Source organism: Siniperca chuatsi, linkage group LG7 (assembly GCF_020085105.1).
Source record: "Siniperca chuatsi isolate FFG_IHB_CAS linkage group LG7, ASM2008510v1, whole genome shotgun sequence".
In the NCBI taxonomy this organism is placed as follows: domain Eukaryota; kingdom Metazoa; phylum Chordata; class Actinopteri; order Centrarchiformes; family Sinipercidae; genus Siniperca; species Siniperca chuatsi.
This window is the reverse complement of record NC_058048.1, coordinates 7,884,700-7,904,943: the sequence shown is the minus strand read 5'-3', so window position 1 is coordinate 7,904,943 and position 20,244 is coordinate 7,884,700. Positions and strand designations below refer to the sequence as shown.

The following is a 20,244-nucleotide window of genomic DNA, read 5'->3' as shown; positions in this document are numbered from 1 at the left end:
AAAGTACAGGAAGAAAGTGTGTGTGTTTGTGGGTAAAGGTGACATCACTGAAAGGAAGAATACTGCGGAGCAGCATGTGACTCACGGTGTCTCATATATGCAGAGAAGTCTCTCTGCCTTGAGCACAAATACAGACTTTACTGTGTCTCTAATGCGCAAACACACACATATACAGTACATTCACTGACTGTGGGAAAGCATTTGAATAATGGTTGTGTGGGTGTTATTAGGCGTGCTCGCTGATTCATAGATGGAGGCTGATCTGATGATAAAAGGTGATGAAGAGGCACTGAAAGAAAGAAGGAAGGAGGAGACTTTAAAACATTGATGAGATTTCTTGAATATAACAGACGTTAAACTTGCTTGAAGTGGAAAATGTACCAATAAATGAATTGTGCTTCTGCTGTTTTCACAGAAAGGCCCACAGTGTGGGTAAAGTCTGAGCACATGTGTCCAAGCATGTGCACTTTAAAATGCACATAGTGATTGAACAACACTTATAAGTGGACTGATGAGGAGACGATGTTTTGACGGCAAAAACAATGTGGATGACAATGGAGCTCTCTGGCACAGACGAATAAGATATATCAGGCTATGGCTACACAGGAAATACTTGTTAGTAGCATCAATGGTTTTGGGATTTGTTGATAATAAGAAAAATCAGCCTTATCCTCTAATATGTTTAGATGAGATACATCACTGAAGAAAAAGTAGGAGGGAGATTAAAGTGAAGGGAGAGAGGAGAAGTGGGACTGAGGGATTGGGAGAGGTGAGGTCATGTGTGTGGCCTCTAAACATAAGAAAAAAGGAAAGTGAGAGAAAGAGGATGCTCCACTGGGCTCGCTTCTCTCCTCTGTCGCTCTTTATTCTCCTCTGCTTTCAATAGAGCCACAGCAAGCTGCACTCACTCTGTAGGAGGCCTCCCTAGCCACCAGACACTCCTCAAGTGCGTGTGTGTGTCTGTGTTTACTCCCTCCCCCACTAAGCACCTTCAGCAAGAAACCATGAGTCACATATATTAGCTCTGAAACTGCACACACACACACACACAAACACACACACAGGCCCAAACTAGCCTGCAAGCATCAAGACATGGATGCATGGATTCTTCTGCTGTCAGACTTAAGGCGGCGTAATCATACTGGGACAGAATGAGACTTTTGTTGGTGGTCTGAGGATGGAAAATGTGTCCTAACTGAATATGAGAATATAAAAGAAAGAAGATGCTGCAAAGATGGACGTGTATTAGAGAGACGACAAGCCAAGAGCATCAGAGGGCTTGAGGAGACATCTCTGTCTTCTTTTGACCTGAAAACTCAGTTTTTTTGCTACCTAGCTGTCATCAGAGGCTAAGATTGAAGACCTATATATAATACCTGTGGGGAAGGGAAGACAGAGGGGAGGATGAAACAAGGAGACGGAGGCACCACATACAAAAAAAATGTGCTTGCTTACCTTAGTTTTGTCATCCACCACCCTGAGTCCATCAGCTGAAACCCACAATACTGCCTTGACTGTCTTTTTCCCGCTCTGGAAAGACAGATAGTAGAAGTAGTAAAGTAAATAATTTATAACTTAAGAGACTAAGTTGCACAGTAAATGTATTTCAATCATTTGCACATTCACCAGATGTTCCTTCATTCTTGCAGAGGTGCAATCAACAAGCTACTAGCATGTAAAGCCACTTTTGCTACTACTCATGGTTATGTAAAGAGATCATTACATCCTTACAGCAGATGAGGTAGTGGTGGGTTACGGGCGGAGAGGCGGGAAGAGGTAAAAACTGTGCCAGCTGGCACAAAGAATTATTTCTCCAGAGGACGGCACCAGGCAGAGCTAATAACACACTCAGCATGGGCCAGGCTAAAAATACACAGGCCAAAAAAGCAACAACTCCATGTGAGTGTAGAAGCGTGTGTGTGGTTGTGCATGTGCACATAAGTCTGCATATGAGTTTGTGAGTGTGTGTGGAAACAGAAAGCCGGATCACTGCAGGAACTGGCTTTGAAACCCACAGCGAAGCGACAAGGAGCCTCAATTTTTGCATAATCCCATTGAGAGGAAGACAGAGGGAGTGAGAATAGAGGTGAAGAAACGGAGAGTGATGGAAGGTAAAGACTGAAGAAGGAGAGGAAAGCTAAATGAGGAGGTGGAGCGGGGAATCAAAAGATAACTTTGGAAGAAAGTTTTCAGTGTGAGAAACTGCAGAGAGGCGAGAATGCTGCTAAAGAAAGATGCTAATATAGATGGAAGATGGAAAGAAATAAAGTTGATCCAGCAGGGAGAATCAAAAGAAAAAAGCAAATTAAAGGAAATGGTAGTGAGAGGAGAGGGAGACAAGAGTGAATGCATGAAACTGCCTGTGATTCAGTTAACTCTGAGATTTTCTCACGAAGTGGTGCCTTTTGTTAGATAAAGTTACATTCCTACTTGGGGAAGGTTTAGGATGAGTGTACACTGAATATAGAAAATGTGCTGCTCTGCAGTTTTGTTGGCCTATTGGATATATATACACATATATACACAAACACACACACACACATATATATAAAAATGAAAAAAAAAATCGTCCTTCACCCTCTGCGGGTGGTCTCATCCTTCAAGCTCAGGTCCTCTACCAGAGGCCTGGGAGCTTGAGGGTTCTGCGCAGTATCTTTGCTGTTCCTAGTACTGCACTTTTCTGGACTGAGATGTCTGGTGTTCTTCCAGGGATCTGCTGTAGCCACTCCTCCAGTTTGGGGGTCACTGCCCTGAGTGCTCCGATGACCACGGGCACCACTGTCACCTTCACCTGCCACGCCTTCTCCATCTCTTTTCTGAGCCCTTGGTATTTCTCTAGTTTCTCATGTTCCTTTTTCTTGATGTTGCCATCACTTGGTATTGTCACGTCAACCACAACAGCTTTCCTCTGCTGTTTGTCCACCACCACGATGTCTGGTTGGTTCGCCATTACCATTCTGTCAGTCTGTATCTGGAAGTCCCATAGGATCTTGGCTCAGTCATTCTCTACCACCTTTGGAGGTGTTTCCCACTTTGACCTCTGGGTTTCCAGTCCATACTCCGTGCAGATGTTCCTGTACACTATGCCAGCCACTTGGATATGGCGCTCTATGTATGCTTTCGCTGCCAGCATCTTACACCCTGCAGTTATGTGCTGGATTGTCTCAGGGGCCTCTTTGCACAGCCTACATCTTGGGTCTTGTCTGGGTTGGTAGATCTGGGCCTCTATTGCTCTGGTGCTCAGGGCCTGCTCCTGTGCAGCCATGATGAGTGCCTCTGTGCTGTCCTTCAGTCTGGCCCGCTCTAGCCATTGGTAGGATTTCTTGATATCAGCCACTTCAGTTATGTTCTGGTGGTACATCCCATGTAGGTGTTTGTCCTCCCATGATGGTCCCTCCTCCAGCACCTTTTCCTCTGTTCCCCATTGCCTGAGATATTCACTGAGTACGTCATCTGTTGGGGCCTTATCTTTGTATCTTTGATGTACTTGTGGATCTTGGATGTTTCATCCTGGATAGTGGCTCTCACACTCACTAGTCTACGGCCGCCTTCCTTACGGCTAGCGTACAGTCTCAGGGTGCTGGATTTAGGATGGAACCCTCCATGCATGGTGAGGAGCTTTCGTGTCTTAACGTCTGTGGTCTGTATCTCTTCCTTTGGCCACGTTATTATTCCCGCAGGGTATCTGATCACTGGCAGGGCGTAGCTATTTATTGCCTGGGCCTTGTTCTTGCCATTAAGCTGACTTCTGACTTGCCTTACTCGTTGGAGTTGGAGTTATTTGGCAATTGCTGTTTTCCTTGTTACCTCTTCGAGGCTGCCATTTGCCTGTGGTATTCCAAGGTACTTGTAACCATTCTCAATGTCTGCTATTGTTCCTTCTGAGAGTGAGACCCCTTCTGTGTGGACTACCTTCCCTCTCTTTGTCACCATTCGGCTACACTTCTCAAGCCCGAATGATATCCCAATGTCAGAGCTGTAGATCCTGGTGGTGTGGATCAATGAGTCGATGTCCCGCTCGCTCTTAGCGTATAGCTTGATGTCATCCATGTAGAGGAGGTGACTGATGGTGGCCCCATTCCTGAGTCGGTATCCATAGCCAGTCTTGTTGATTATTTGGCTGAGGGGATTCAGACCTATGCAGAACAGCCTTGGTATATGCCACATTTGATGGATACTTGTGCAAGTGGCTTGCCATTGGCCTCAAGGGTGGTTTTCTACAGCCTCATCGAGTTTGCAATGAAGTCTCTTAGAGTCCTGTTGGTCCCGTGGTCCCCTCTCCCATATACTTTTCCAGTACTGGTATGGGCATCTGGTTGTACTTCTTGGGTACTTGCTTTCTCATTGCACCTCTCTCGACCTCTTGTCAGTTGGCTCACTTCTCTCTGTGCCTCCTTGATTTTGGCCTCCAGCCTTCGTTATAGCCAAGCATCTCGAGGATCACTGCTGCTGAGGCGTATATTGGTTTCAGGAGACTTTCTGATGGTACTTCACTTAGTGGTTGTAATTGGCATTCATCCTTGCCATGATCTTATCTTTCAGGTCAGTCGCTGCCTCGTTCAGCCTGATTGCACTTGGGGCTTCGTACCCAATCTCGGCTTCGTACCCATTCTCTGGTTGGGGAGCCGCCGCTGGCTCCCCTCTGACCTGTTGTCCTGGCCCCCCCTCCCCCTCCCCCTAGCATTTGTGTTGTATCTCGTCAATCTGATAGCAGTTGCCGCTTGTGGATGTTGGAACACTGAGCTACTAGTTGCTTCGCTGTAAGCCTTGATAGTGGGTTTTGAAGTAACCATTCAACCCACATCCTTTGCATGTAACCCCTCTGACTAGGGTTACAGCCTTGTTATTGCATCTTGCTATAACAGAGCCTTGTTATCGCATCTAGTATATATATATATATATAAGTGTTTGCCCCCTTCGTGATATCTTATTTTTTTGCATGTTTCTCACACTTAAATGTTTCAGATCATCAAACAAATTTAAATATTAGTCAAAGATAACTCCAGTAAACACAAAATGCAGTTTTTAAATGAAGGTTGTTATTATTAAGGGAAAACAAAATCCAAACCTACATGGCCCTGTGTGAAAAAGTGATTGCCCCCTAAACCTAATAACTGGTTGGGCCACACTTAGCAGCAACAACTGCAATCAAGCGTTTGCGATAACTTGCAATGAGTCTTTTACAGCGCTGTGGAGGAATTGTGGCCCACTCATCTTTGCAGAATTGTTGTAATTCAGCCACATTGGAGGGTTTTCGAGCATGAACTGCCTTTTTATGGTCATGCCATAGCATCTCAAAAGGATTCAGGTCAGAGCTTTGACTAGGCCACTTCAAAGTTTTCATTTTGTTCTTCTTCAGCCATGTGTTATTTTTGACTAATATTTAAATTTGTTTGATGATCTGAAACATTTAAGTGTGAGAAACATGCAAAAAAATAAGAAATCAGGAAGGGGGCAAACACTTTTTCACACCACTGTATATTATATGTATATTATATATATTATATATATATATATATATATATATATATATATATATATATACACACACACACACACACACACACACACACACACACACACACACACACACACACACAGAAGGTCAAGTTTAATTCCAGTTACATCAAAAAAGCAAAGTCGAGCTTCTTACAGATGTGAAGACTGTGAAGAAAGTGACAAAGACTCCTGTTTTCTTCACTGCAGTGTGTGTGTGGCTTTCTGACACTGGCCAGACTGTGTCACTCTGTTCACACGCTCCCTGTCCGAATCCAGCTTCCCAGGGGGGCAAACTGTGTCTGTGTGTTTATACGTGTTTATGTTAGCCCAGATCTCCTTTTCTGCTCTCTTAGGCATAGTGAGATCAGATAGATAGAAAGACTGATGAGCAGACAGACAGACAGATGTGGAATAAGACTCACCAGGGAGGGCGATGAGGGAGATGAAAATGGTAAAAAAGAGAAAATAACAAGACAGGGGAGGTAACTGCAGAGAGTATCGAACATATGTGTGTGTGTGCTCCTTTTGTCAATACTTTGGTGCATGATCTTTGCGCAACTGGGTCTGTAATGAGCTCCAGTGAAGTTTGTAGATCCTTGGGGTTAGTATTTGTAACTGCCTCTATACAACAAAATTAACCTCCAGTACTGCAGTAGAGGAGGTGTGTGTCTGCGTTTGTGTGTGGGATACTTACAACTTTTAGCTTCTTCACTGCCTCCTCGCATACATGCATCCCTCTTGACTCCTCCACCTCAACCAACCCCAGGTACTGCAGAGAAAAGAAAGCAGAAATATTACTAGCCAAAACCAAACAGATGTTGATTGTTATGGCGTTTTTTATTTCACTGTATTTTCATGTTTTGGCAATACTCTTCAGACTGAGCTGAACTCAAAACTATGTAAAAACAAAAGAATGACACAAAGTGGCATAAAAGCAAGCAAAGCCTCATTAGTCCCCTATCAGTATATCTATAAGTGACAGGAAAGTAGCTAATAAGGACCCACACTGGATTTACAGCCGCATGTTGCTACTGATAATAAGGACAGGAGAGAGAGAGGAGGACTGTAATAATTTATAGCTTCACATCCCCTTTTATTGTCTCTCCAGTGTTCTGCTCTGTGGTGTACAGAGAGCCCAAAGGGACACAATTAAAGCTCCCCGTAGCTCTGTTCAAGTCAGAAGCCAAGTGGATAGGAAAGAGGAAGACAAGTTTTCAGCGTTTTAAGGAGAGCTCTGAGTTTAGGGGAGCTTGGTTCCTGAACTAAAACACCTATTGTAAACAATAAGTGGAAAAGTGTGGCAGATTTATGAATGAGATATATATTTTTTATGATAGAAAAATTGCCTGTTTTGAGCTTGCAGGACACAAATAGACAGTTTTCTGAGCTATGTCATCCTTAGATGTAAACAAAGTAGAAAACAGAATTAATGAGCACATGAGGAGATCAACATGAGATGTCATAAACCACACGAACGACAAAAGTATCAGGTGGAAAATGTTCAATATCCCAAGAGGGAAACATCCCTTTCAGCTCAGAGTGCATGATTAGCTATTAGCATGTAGTGATCTCGTCAGAGCTCTGGATCTTAATAAGGTGATATTTGGCAGAAACTGGTGAGGAAAAAAGACCAATTTTAAGATAAGACGGCTCACACTGTTACTGCATGCTTCTGACTGTTGAATAAATACTGAAATGTTTACCAGGCTCTATGATCAATGCTTTGTTGAGGAGTTTGACGTGAGCGACTTGGTGACAGCTAATAAAAGGTGAAGACTGATGGTTTTGGATGGAAAATTCAACATGTTGTTGCAATTATAATCTTTCAGAGAAATATGGCTGTAAATAATATGTATTAACTCCTGTACTGATACAGTTTGAGTGAAGTTTTACACTGCACAATCTAGGTTATCCCTATGTTCCCAGGGTTAGGATTAGGTTCAGAGGGGGTCAAACTTCATCCCAAGGATGTAGTTTGTTGTGCATGGGCACATGTAAAAATCAATATAAAACTCCTCTAATGATAAAAAAATCTATTTAAAAGGAATATTTTTATATATTTAAAAACAATGTAATCTTTAAAAAAGGTGCCAGTGAAGCCTTAGGGGTGGGGGAATGAAACAATGATCCCAACCTCTCATCCTCAGTATATTTTCATGTGGTCTCCCCTCCAGGCTGTGACCAGGGTCAACCTTGCATAGCTTTTTTTTTTGTTAGTTTACTTGTGAGCTACTGGTCCCATGGGATGGGAAATAGGAGATGGAGGTAGGCATAGGGATTCGGGAAATTAGGGTCAGGCACAGGGGTAGGGGTGTGGTTAGGGTTAGGTACTGTGAAGGAGTATGGTTATGGTAAGGGTAGTTGATGCGGGATAGGTTAAGAAAAGCAGGGCAAAGGGGAGCAGGAAGGATAGCCCAGGGTTAGGGGTTAAAGCCCTTTAAAAGGTCTCTTTAATGTATCATATTAAGAGGATATTAAGCTGGGGAACACAGGACCCTGGTAACATACGCTCCCCTGCAGTCATCTAATATGAGTTTTTGCACTAAGGTATCTAGCATCTAGTGTCTGGTATATTTTGATGGTAAACCACAGAATTTTCATACATGCTAATGTTACACATATATTATCCAAAATAATCTTAACTAAGCACAGACTAAGCAGACAAACAGCAGGAATTTCACTACCTGCAAGAGCTAACTTGGTTTAGTCCGGGTTTGTGTTATCACTGCTATTAGCTGCTGTTTCTCACTTGAATTTCAAATGTCATGTTAGCTTGTTATAGCTGACAGACATCTATCAACATGCAGCATCTATACTACTTTCCATATCCAGTGGAAGTGAAGGTGGTGGGTGATGTGAAAAAAAATCAATCAATCAACTAACCAATGATCTACTGAGGACACATGTACTATTTGTGTCTGTGTGCTTCATTTGGTAAACTTTCCACCTGGCCATTTTTCTCCCAAACTGTCTGCTTTTCTAAAAGTCAACTTTTCTCCCAGTATTGAGCTGGTACAGTTCAGCAGCTCTCGAAGAAGCATTAATATTGTATTACTCGTGAAAACAGAGAGAAGGCAGATATGTGAGAAAGAAAAGATGAACTGGGGAACACGGAGGAAAGAAAAGCTACAATAAAGAGGCTGAGAGGTTTTTTAATGCATCCCTCGCTGTAAAGTTCCAAGCTCCACTTCACTGCCCATCGCATCGCCAACTCTGTGGAGCATTACCATCAGGACCATTTTCCATTAGCCTTGTATTTTTATTTTGCTTCTGGTTTCTCTATTCAGCCTTTATCTCTCTTCGCCTCACTTATCTAGTTCTATATCTTTCTCGCGCTCTCATTTCATATCTTACAATGTCTCTCCATCCCCTCTGTGTGCCCTCATCCCTCACTTTGTCATTTCCTGTGGTCTCCTTAATCTATAACACCACCTCGATGTCATTCCTCCCTCTCTGTCCTCTATCTCTTACTGTCATTGTCTCTCCAGCTCTTTAACAAATCACTTCGGCACTCAGCAATTGGCATAAAGTACACACTCAGCTCAGTAAATTGGACCATTAATAATGCCTCTTATTTGCTCTTATTGCATATGAGGCATTCAGCTGAGAGCTAAGAGTCTGTGCTTTAATTACCACATGGTTTCTGGAAGGATCAATTGTTCTTCAGTCCTGCTACTATAAAAATATTTATTTGACTTGAGTATATAATTAGCAAAAATACACCAACTCTGCCATATTTGTATAACACATTCCATTTTCATGACGAGATGGACATTAAAATGCTAAATAGTTTTGTGTCATACCCAGCCCATTAAAATCTCCAAAATCAAATCAGTTTTCTGAAAAATATGCTTAATCGCTCTCTTGCCGAGAGTTAGATGAAAAAAATGTATACCACTCTCATATCTGTACACTCAATACAAAGCTACAGCCAGCAAGCAGCCAATTGGCTTAGTCTAGCATAGATACTGGTAACATGGGGAAGCAGTTAGCCTGGCTCTCCAAATGTTTTACCTTTGGACAGAGCCACACTAGCTGTTTCGCCCTGTTTCCAGTCTTTATGCTAAGCTAAGCTAATCACCTCCTGGTTCCAACTCCATAGCATGCGGACGTAAGAGTGGTATCGATCTTCTCATCTCACTTTCTGCTAGAGAGCAAACAAACAAATTTAGCAAAATGTCAAACTACTCCTTTAAGTAAAGCAAAAATAAACTAAAAGATAACATACATGTAAACTAATGTTTATCCTTTACATACATCACATCTTCTACTCAGACAATTGCTACATTGCTCTTATACAACAGTTTTGTTCAGTCATACTTATATATACTTCTTCATTATCAGAATGTTATTTATTGCCTTTTTTTATACAGACAAATCTTAAAATTATAGTGTTTATTGTGGTTATGTCAGACATATGTTGTACAGGTTGAGAATGGAACAGTTCTGTAACGGCTTTGGATACTCACCCGAACAGGGAAGTTACATTTGCCCTTACGTACAGCCTCCTCGTCAGCCTGCCACTGATGCGGTCTGCTGGCCTCTGGCACATAGGTGGGCTTCTTCCTCCTCAGGCTCTGACGAAGCTTGTTCATCTCCGGGGTCACGTGCTCCCTGGTACTGTGAACACAGGAAAGGACGTTGGTTTAGTTGTGTAGCACAGCCAGGAAGGCCACAGGTTAGCGCTGCAATTTGCTCAAGAGATTTAAAAACACAGAAAAAAATCATCACAACTGACTCCCTTTAACACACACAAAAAACAAACAATATAAACAGCATTTATTTACTCTCAATTTAACGGTAAGTCTCATTAAAAGCCAATCTGTATTTTAAAGAAATGCCACTTTAGAGGTTTGTACAGAAACTATAGTCCTGTTCCACACAGGATTATGAGTGCAGTGGGATGGATTTCATTGATTTGCTCAAGCTCATTATGCAGTAATCATCTCTAACAAGGCAGTCATAAGCGTCATAAGCACTTCCTGCCATGATGCTCCATTGATTCTCCATTCAGTGGCGGGTTGTACAAATCACACAGGTAGAACGTTAACGCTAATGAACACAAAGCATATGCCGTGTTTTCATCTCTCCAAGATACATCAAGACCGCTGAGCGAATACTGATCACCGCACACACACGGACGCACGCACACACACACACACACACACACACACACACACACACACACACGTGCATGCACTCCAATCCTTCTCTAAACACACAATCTTTTCTGCGCTGCTTAATTAGACCATTCAGCCCGCTGGCCTGTTTAGCGATGCTAATTTCCCAGCAAAATGAAACATGACGCCATCAAAACATGACCTGCTTAAAAATGATAATTAGTGTTTTCATTCCTTCACAGTCACACTCCCCACCGCCACCCAATCCAAACCAGTCTTTTTTTTTTTTTTTTTTTTGCCTCTGTTCTTTACTTGTGAGCCATTTTCTGGTCTGACAAGAGACACAGCAAGTTTCAATTCCAGTAAGAAATGTTTATCTTTGTCCCTCTCTGCTTTCATTCTTACATATCTCTTGGGTTAATCTGAGTAATAATACTTGTATTATTTTCTTACCGTCTGGTTGTCCCATGAATCGGCATCCTGGCTATAACAGGGTGTGAAAGCACACAAATATTATACTGAAGACATGTAGTGTCCATATGTAAGCAGTGATCTGTGTACTGAAGGGAAGAAATCCTCTCTCTGCTCTGCTACACACAGTTCAGGGTTTACATTCAAATATATATACACACACAGACACATCACTTCTCATAATCACTGCTATGTTACTGGTAATGGGTGCCAAAGGCTGGTGTGCCGGAAGCCTGTGCAATTAGATGTTCTTGTGCATCTCACACACACACGCACACACAGACGTGTGTGTGTAACGCAGAATATTCAAATGCAACAGCTCGAGTGTCTTTACTAATTTCTGGCATGTGAGGCATGTGTCCTCTGCCAAGCGCAGGCACACACACACACACACACACACACAAAAACACACACAAGCCCCTCTGCAGCTCGATGTGCACACATGTTGAGGCTTGTGCCAGTAATTTCTAGGCAAAGCGCCAAGTGACTGGCACCTGGCTGGCACCAGCACTGCTGCAGCAGGTGTGAACGTGTGTGTGTGTGGGGGGGGGGGGTAAACGCTAGCTGGTGAGTAATACCCCACAAGGGAGGTGGAGGCGGGAGTTACTGGGGGTTAGGGTGGGGGAAAGGAGGTGCTGCTTAGGGAATACAGGAAGCCCTGTAACAGCCCTCATATGGTTTGAGAGAGCGGGAGAGGAGGAGTGAGCAAATAGGACTGGCATCTGATGCCAAGCCACAGGGGAAAGACATAGAAATGAAATGATGTTAACTAAGGGTACTGGGACAAGTATAACTGGAAGAAGTGGAGGAATGAAGAAACGAGGTGAGAAAATGTGTGCCGTAACACACACAATTATCCTGTTGATCATCCATCAGTCATCCAGTTCTAATAAAATGGAAATGTGTGGGGGTTGGGTGGTTTGAGAGCAAAGTTAAACTGGCTAAAATACCAGAAGGATGAAAGACAGACTAACAAACCAGCGATATCGCAGAATAAGACAGAAAAATCCATTTCATGCTGACAACATACTGCAGCAGCAAAAAGAGAACCTTCCCATTCCCATCAACTTTCATGTTTTCACAAGAGAAATAGCATATTTATCTGTACTGTAGGTTGACACTGAGATTAATAGAGACTAATAAAGTAAATAATCAAGATGTATACATATGTTTTAAATTAAATCTAGAATTGGAAATACTTTGGCTGGTCAAGACAGACTTATTACATTCTTTCACTGTAAGATTAAATTTACAGGATGCCTGTTTCCATTCAAAGCTGCAGACCATCACCAACACCACAGATTCACAGGTATTTATTTAGTCATTGCAAAAAGGATAAAAGATGTTCCACATCACCTCAAACAATGGGCTTTAAAGCCTGAAGATTACATTCTCTATTGCAGATAACCAACGTTAAAGAAATTGCACATATGGAGTACTGTTCTTAGTGCCTTTGTGAAAAGCATTCATTGTGATAATGTTCCTCCATAATTACTGCCATATATTAAACACTTATACTAATGAGGTCATTCACTTTGCCAGACAGACCAGTGAGCCCATTAGCAACTCGTATTTTTAACTCCAGCGGCAATGTCAAAGTGTCAAAAGATTCTAAATATGTTAGTATATGTTATGTTAGTTACTTAGATTTTGGAGAAATGCGTATTTTATGATGCTTAACGCATGAGTGCATGTCCATCTGATGTGATGGTGTAGCCATAAATGGGCTTGAATACTTTACTCATTGTAGGTATTGTATAGCTTCAATGACATGTTGGAACAAGTGGATGTAAAAGAAAAGAAGTGCAGGAAGAAATGAGGAAGAAAAAAAAGAAATGAGGTGAGAAAAGTAGTATTGTGACACATCCAATTATCCTGTTTAACATCCACTAGTCATTCTGTTTTAACAAAATGGATATTTAAGGGGATTAAGTGGTTTGACACAAAGTTTAACAAGCCACTGACAGACAGACAACATAAAGTCCATGTGTGTATCATGGCAGGAGGACACAAGAATATGACCTAAACTTGAAAACAAGTAGTCCTTCTCTTTCTGAGCAGCACAGTATGAAATTAACAGTAATCTGGTAGTAAACACTCTTTGATGGAGAGACACATTAGGGTGGAGACATTACCCAGCATGCAACATGTAAAGGCCTTGCATAGCTGTGACCTCACCCCGCACAACAAGAACCATCTGCACGAGGAAAAAAAAGACAAGAGACAGACAGAGGGGGTGGGCAGGCAGGATGGAAAAAATCTAAATAAATCTATAAATCAATGGTCTGCTCTTGTCATAAACCCACGCAAAAACCATAAGAACTTCAGTGCAGACTACACAAACAGGAGGCCTGGTGCCAAAAAACACATAGTTGTTCATCATCCACTGTTAGAGTTAGCAGCCATCTGGAATGTATTGTTGCAGAGGACCTGGCAGGAGAGGCGACTTACAATCATATGCTGTTATGTCGTAGACTTTCAAGACCCGAGTTGGCCTCCCTTCATCACTGCTTCCTTCCCCTGTCCACCCTATTCTTCTTCTTCACTGGTGTTTATACTCCAGATCTCTTCTTTGCTCCGTTCTTGTCCGAAAGATGCAACAACGGATGCAAAAACGGGCCTGAAGCAAAATGTCTGCAGCTCTGGTGATGTGAATGTGAGGAAATGGGTTTAACAGGGATGGATTTAGCGAGAAAAGTTTGCCTACGCGTACAGACTTATAAAATGCAGGGGGAAAAATTTGAACATTTTGCTCCAGCTTGTTAAGTTGGTATTTTAACTGTTAGTAGGTTGGAGCCATTGTCATTAACAATGTGTGTGTGTGTGTGTGTGTGTGTGTGTGTGTGTGTGTGTGTGTTTTTTAATATCAGTAATATCAGTGTATTAGCTTGTATTTAAAGTGTTACAAAGTTAATATTAATGTCATATTCTGTATGTGTGCGTGTGTGTCACCCCATATTCCCTCCACATAATCTATGTCGAGACTGCATGAACTCATGTGTGTCTAGCTGTGTTTTGTGCTCGCCAGATGTGAGTCTGATTGATATCTTTGGCATGCTCCCTCTCTTTCACACACACTCATGTACGCACATATACACACACACACACACACACACACAGTGTTCCTCTCTGATCCAGATGTTCTGTGTTCAACAGCGGCTCAGAGATTTTGGCAAAACAGGACACACTCCTCCCTCACACTTCTTCTCAACCAGATGCTCACAAGGAGGGAGATGGAGGAGGAGGGGTGATTTTGCCACACATACACACTTACACATAACACAAACACACACATTGAGTCATTGCCACCTCGCATTACGAAAAGCCATATGTCTGTGAAGCTCCAGAGAGACAAGGAGGGGACGGCGAGAGGTGGAGCAAGTGTCCAAGAGAGTTTGTGTGTGTGTGTGTGTGTGTGTGTGTGTGTGTGTGTGTGTGTGTGGCAGCAGAGGATTGTCTTGGCTTAGTCATCACTGAGCTGATCACTTTACATGGACACAATATGCCTCTCTCTGTTTCCTTTTCTCTGTTCAGTTGAATTCAAGTGACTTATTGGCTGTGCAGCTGAGAAGCTGGTGTGTTCTGCCGAAGCATCCAGTGTGACTCAGAGTAAATTTAAAGTCAAAGTGGAAGAAAAAGCACCAAAAGGTCATTATTACTACAGCTACATACACTGTGCAAAGTGATTGTTTCAGGCTATAGAAAACCTACATGCTGTACACAAGCCATATGCTTTATGGCTTGTTTATTTAAACCGTTTTATACAACCATCTGACAAGCATAAAGACATTCAGCAGCAAACCCAGTGAATTATTTTTCCATTTTACAGTCTTTGTTCCAGATATTGCCATTTCTTTAATATATTAAAGACATTTGTTGTTGTGTCTGTCTCAGTGACTCACACTGATGACACGTCACTAACTCTGAGGCCATGTAACTGGATTTGTGATGTCTGCTATGGTCAGATCAGAGTTCTTCTTTCTGTAACATTCACTATTTTGGGGTAACGTCAAAAAGGTAACAACAGCATTGTTTTTGGATGTCCCAAATGATACATGATGGTACCACTTTATAATAAAGCACCATTTATAAATGCTTTATCAGTAGTTAATCAATCACTTACTAAAGATTTTATCATTTCCTTCCTCATTTCCTTTAAGGTGGAGTTCATCTGGTTCAGTTGGTATCAGTACGTCATGGCTCTGTTTTGAGGGGGCTGCAGGAAGAGCATTTGTTGCTGCTTTTGGTGGATTTCCAGAATTACTGTCTGTGACTTTCACTGTTCAAAGTTAACTTCACATTTTCAGCTTCATCAACTTTGTGATAGATTATCTTACATACTCCATCTCTTTTTGCCATGTTAGACAAAAAACAAACAAACGTGCACTCAAACACACACACACATACAAAGGTTTTCCTCCATCCATTTTACACCAAGCTATAAAATGTCACCTTTAAATTTCACATCTCTGGGCGTCAATTTGGTCTATGTGAGACAATACACAGTTATCTAGTTAATAGAATTAAATCAAAAACACATTAGACACAGGCACATCATGCTGACACACACACACACACACACAGAAAACTGACCCATTTTCTGGGCCCCGCAGACTTCAACTGACACTGAGTGACCTAGGGAGAGACACTGACTCTTACTATCATCCAAAACTATCGGCCTTTCTCTTCCTCTTTCTCTCTCTCTCTCACACACACACGGAAAGTGACAGGTGGTCTGAGTTTGTGTGTGTGATTAAAAAATAAAGGAGCGTGACGTATCGGAGATAAACCAGAACACAGCGCTTGTGTTCAGACTGAAGCCTGACCCAGGACAGGATGGCCTTATTCATTGCAGTGGTTTATGAGGCTGTATAGGAGTGTGTATAAATGTGTGTATGTGTGTGAGAGAGTGACAGATAACGACAGAGAGGGCGATACGCGCTCCTGTAAGGTCAGTCTTCCTTCCTGGAAATGACAGTGTATAAGGTTTGTATTTGACAGATAGACTGTACCACAGCACAACCACTGCTACATACACAGATGTTTTTTATATAAAACACACGCACAATTCTGTGTGGAATTAAACCAACACGTTGCTTGCGGCAGTAAGGACAGATTATTGATATCAGCATTTAGCCGTGCTGTAGATTTGAGTCAGGCTTGAGACTCAAAAATAAAAACTTGTGACTTTACTACTGTGATACTTGACTTACACAAGACTTGAGACTCGCTAAAGACTTGACTTTTGATTTGAGAGCAAAAATGTTTGCAAGGCTCGTGTTTTTACCCGCTAAAAATCCCAGAGCAATAAAAACTAAATAAGACAGTGTCAAGCAGGCCTTGCTGAATATTTAATTAATAGCATTCAGAGATCTGAAGAACTTTCATCTTCACTTGATTTGGAACTGCCCCCAAAACGCTTAAAACAACTTTGGCATTCAGTATAGAGGTTGCAGTGGTTTTTAGCCTAGCTTAGCACAAGGCTTGAGGGAAATACCGGAAGCTTAGTTCTGGACAAAATTTCAATCCTCAGAAGTGCAAAGAGTTAAAATAACAAAAAAACACAACTGATTAAAATGTGGTCTGTAACTCTGCTGCTGATCATCTGACAGCCAGACAACCAAGTCAGACTGGTTACAGAACAGACGGGCGGTGAGCTGAAATTTTCCACATCAATATCACTGCTCTAAAACAACACAATCCCACAAATCATTAAATCAATACATAATTTCCACAGAAACAGAGGAAACAAATACATAAAATCAGCAATGTACAGTCTGTACTCATGCTGTCTCACCTGAGCCCATATGAAACACCCTTAGGTGCAGTAACTATAGTGGGCAAATATAAAGAAGCAAACCCTCTCTAGCAACAGCACATACAGATCAGTTGAGAGCTGTATACAGTACAGTGTGTAGGAGGCTTATGAAGCATACTTTTGTGTAAGTGAGGAGGCAAACAGCTGTATTATATCAGTAATGGTCCTTTCCTGTCGCGATTAGAAGTGCGTACAGACTTATGTACAGTGACAGCTGAAGCAGTGCCATGTGTTTAACCATCAGCCTGGCACCCACTGTGACTATTGTTTCTTTCACACACACACACACACACACACACACACACACACACACACACACACACACACACACACACACAAACGCCTAATCTTGCTCCATAAACCAGGTCCACTCTATAAAAAGGGGTCGGTGGGTTCGTAAATCTCTCTGTCATTGAAATTCAGGACCAATCCACAATTCATAGTAGGTTTTACACAGTGCTCATACAGTTCTGATCAATACTGTTCATAACAGCATATAACACAAAATAGTCCTTGAATGGTTTTCCATACTGTAAAATGCATTATTTATTAAGTCAGTTCTGTTTGCATGCAATTCAATTTCCCAGTGTGTTTCTTATACTGTGTGTAGGGTTAATATTTTGTAAATTTAACAAAGAGAAAGCAAAGGATGTCTAGAATAGAGAGATACACTCACTGTCTAACTTCATTGTCAGCAAATATTCCACGCACACAAGCGCTAAGGAACTTATTATTATTATTTAGATTTTGATGTGAGGAAATGGGACTGCAAAGTAATTTCTCGGTACATTTGACTCAGTAAGAAGGCTGCAAACGTGACAGAAATTTGTCACAACTGAAGCACGGACACTAACAACTTGGAAGTAATGCATCGGTGACTCAAGCAAACCATAATAAACATGATGTTCTATTTACAATGCATTTCTTTCCAATTACTTCTTGATCGACAAACGAGAGCTGTTTGATTGATTTGATTAAATTTGACTTTATGAATTCTTTTCCAACTGTACTCTTCCCAATTTCTAATAACAGATTGGTAATCCTTTCTTTTACTGCCAGTTGCTTTGTCCCACACACCATGTTGGCCATATTGATTGTGTCGTCGCTTCTCATCATGCCTACAAGAAACAATAAAATTTAAATGAATTAAAAGGAAGACCAGTGTGTGTGTGTGTGGTGTGTGTCACGATGTCAACATGGTTACGTACAGACCCTCTGTGACTCTGCAGTGCAATGTGGGAATTTAGTGAATTATCACAGTAACAGGTGAATGGAGCATGTGAGAGATGTTGTCATCATGATGATGATTAGATGACTGGATGAAGAGGTGACTCAACCTGCTGATCCAGGATCAGTTCTATCACATATCAGTCATTTTGTTCTGGGAAAGATTCAGGCTATGGGCATTCTACTTAAAAATGCAGGTCATGTTTGTAGCCAGCAGGGAATGATAGATACTCTAGATCAATATTGCAAATTGTCTGGGCTGCGTGTGAAATGTCTGATCACAAGCCACAAGAGTAAGTAAGAGAAAACTTTATTCTTAGTGTGTTTAAGACAAGTTTGGAGACATCAAAACTTTGTCTCTTTTTCCTGAGAATTACTTTTCACAGTTAAAGCATAATCCAGGTTTATTCCAGGTCTTATTGTCGTAGCTTTGGTTATTAGATCATTTCTATCAGTTATGATAACATTGTAATCACCAAAGTAATTGCTGAGATCTGGGAACACAACAACATCACTACATCGGGGCAAGAAATGTGAGCAGCCCGGAGGATCAGACATGTTTACAACATGCTAACAGTTAACAGTTTAGCCAGATTGTCTAAACCACTTTGTTTGGAGGTGAAACTAAAACTGTGCACACCTGAAATATCAGTAGTATTCTCTCTTTTCAAAGTATGAACTAACTTGTAACTATGACAAGTAAGTAAGTAAGTCAACCAGGAGATTTTTGTAAATTGTGATGGATGTTAAGTTTGGCTAACCTCAGGGTTTGTTTAAAACCAGTAATGATCGTCTAAACTCTTGTGTTTCTTGTCCTGTCTGACTTCTTTTTAGAAATGTTGCTGCGTTCCCTCAGCAGATTCATTCACCAAGTTAATTGTAATCACAGCAATTAGCGGTAAAACATTGCACAGCAGTTTGTAATACCGCAGGATTTTACAACTCAGCAAAGTTATCCCAGCCACAATTATTTTATCATATGTCGCAACAATCGCAAATTAAACAGTAGAAAGACATGTGTAAACAGTGTAAAGATTACAAAGTAATCCACCAGGAATGTGCACTTGTATTTGCATTTAATTGGCCACTGCAGCATTTTGCCTGATGACGTGGCATTGCATCACGGCAAAAGTTGAGTTTTTTTGCTGGAGCCCCCTGCGTTGGCAGCCCAGCTGTGTCAAGGGACTCGCTCCATTCATGTGAATGAGAGGGCTGTGTTTTTTTCATGCAGGCCTCAAGTCGGTCTGAACCAGGCCGTAGACCCACGTTTTAAGAAACAGAAACTATCTTTTAAGTTAATTCTGCATTAAATTTAAATATAAAGCAAACGGAGAGAGGTATCAAAGTTAATACTGACACCTCAGACTCAAAAAAGCTGGGCTATAAGATAACATAACCTTTAGACAAGACAGGTAAACTAAGGAAAGTATTTGGAATGAAATGAGATGTCAACACTATGAAGATGGATAGATCCAGGAAGCAGCATGGGTTTCCAGAGCCGACTCTAGTCATGGTTTGACTATAGCTAATGGCGATTTAGTGGCACTCACACATTTAAACAGACACACAATATCATGCTCAAAGACATCATTTTCCACATTTACATATAATTCATACAGTAAACACATCATGTTCTCGCTCTTCCTGCCTCACTCGTTCAAGCCACAAATCAAGTAAGGGGACTGAGGAGGGCAGTCTGGCAAATCTGGGAGTCTGAGAAAACATACTGCAATTAAAATGATCTGCTTCCCAGTCTTTTCTTCAAATAGGATTAAGCTGGGAAACTTCAAGCGATATTGTGTTAGCTTTGCAGAGAGCGAGTGTGAAGCCTAGGAGACGCATGTGTGCTGGTGTACTCATACAGATGCACACATTCACACACACACACACACACACATTCAGACATGTATATACACATGCACTGTCACCTCAACACCAAGAGTCACATGCACACACAGCTCCCACACCTATTATCCTCTTCCTCCTGGCTTATCACGGCGAATGTTTCAATTCCCACCCACCCAAATTAAGCCTGAAGAAGATTGTCTGTGTTTGTGGGGGGGGCAACTTGTTTCCTCTCTCTTTCGTTGTAAAAAGAGGTATTCTTGT

At 41.7% G+C, this 20,244-nt stretch overlaps 1 protein-coding gene across 5 annotated transcripts in view; it reads right to left on the bottom strand.

The window, feature by feature from the left end:
- Window positions 1-20,244, bottom strand: part of numbl (NUMB like endocytic adaptor protein) — a 62,731-nt gene that overhangs the window by 10,019 nt on the left and 32,468 nt on the right. For 4 of the 5 annotated variants that reach the window (XM_044201322.1, XM_044201319.1, XM_044201323.1 and 1 more), the window contains exons 2-4: window positions 9,969-10,119; window positions 6,194-6,268; window positions 1,456-1,530 (exon numbers count right to left, since the gene is read on the bottom strand). In XM_044201322.1, coding sequence (XP_044057257.1) covers window positions 1,456-1,530; window positions 6,194-6,268; window positions 9,969-10,094 — 276 coding nt within the window. In that variant the 5' untranslated portion in view covers window positions 10,095-10,119. Of the gene's footprint in view, window positions 1-1,455; window positions 1,531-6,193; window positions 6,269-9,968; window positions 10,120-11,072; window positions 11,223-20,244 lie in introns of those variants that run through there. The other variant, XM_044201320.1, reaches the window with a different exon arrangement.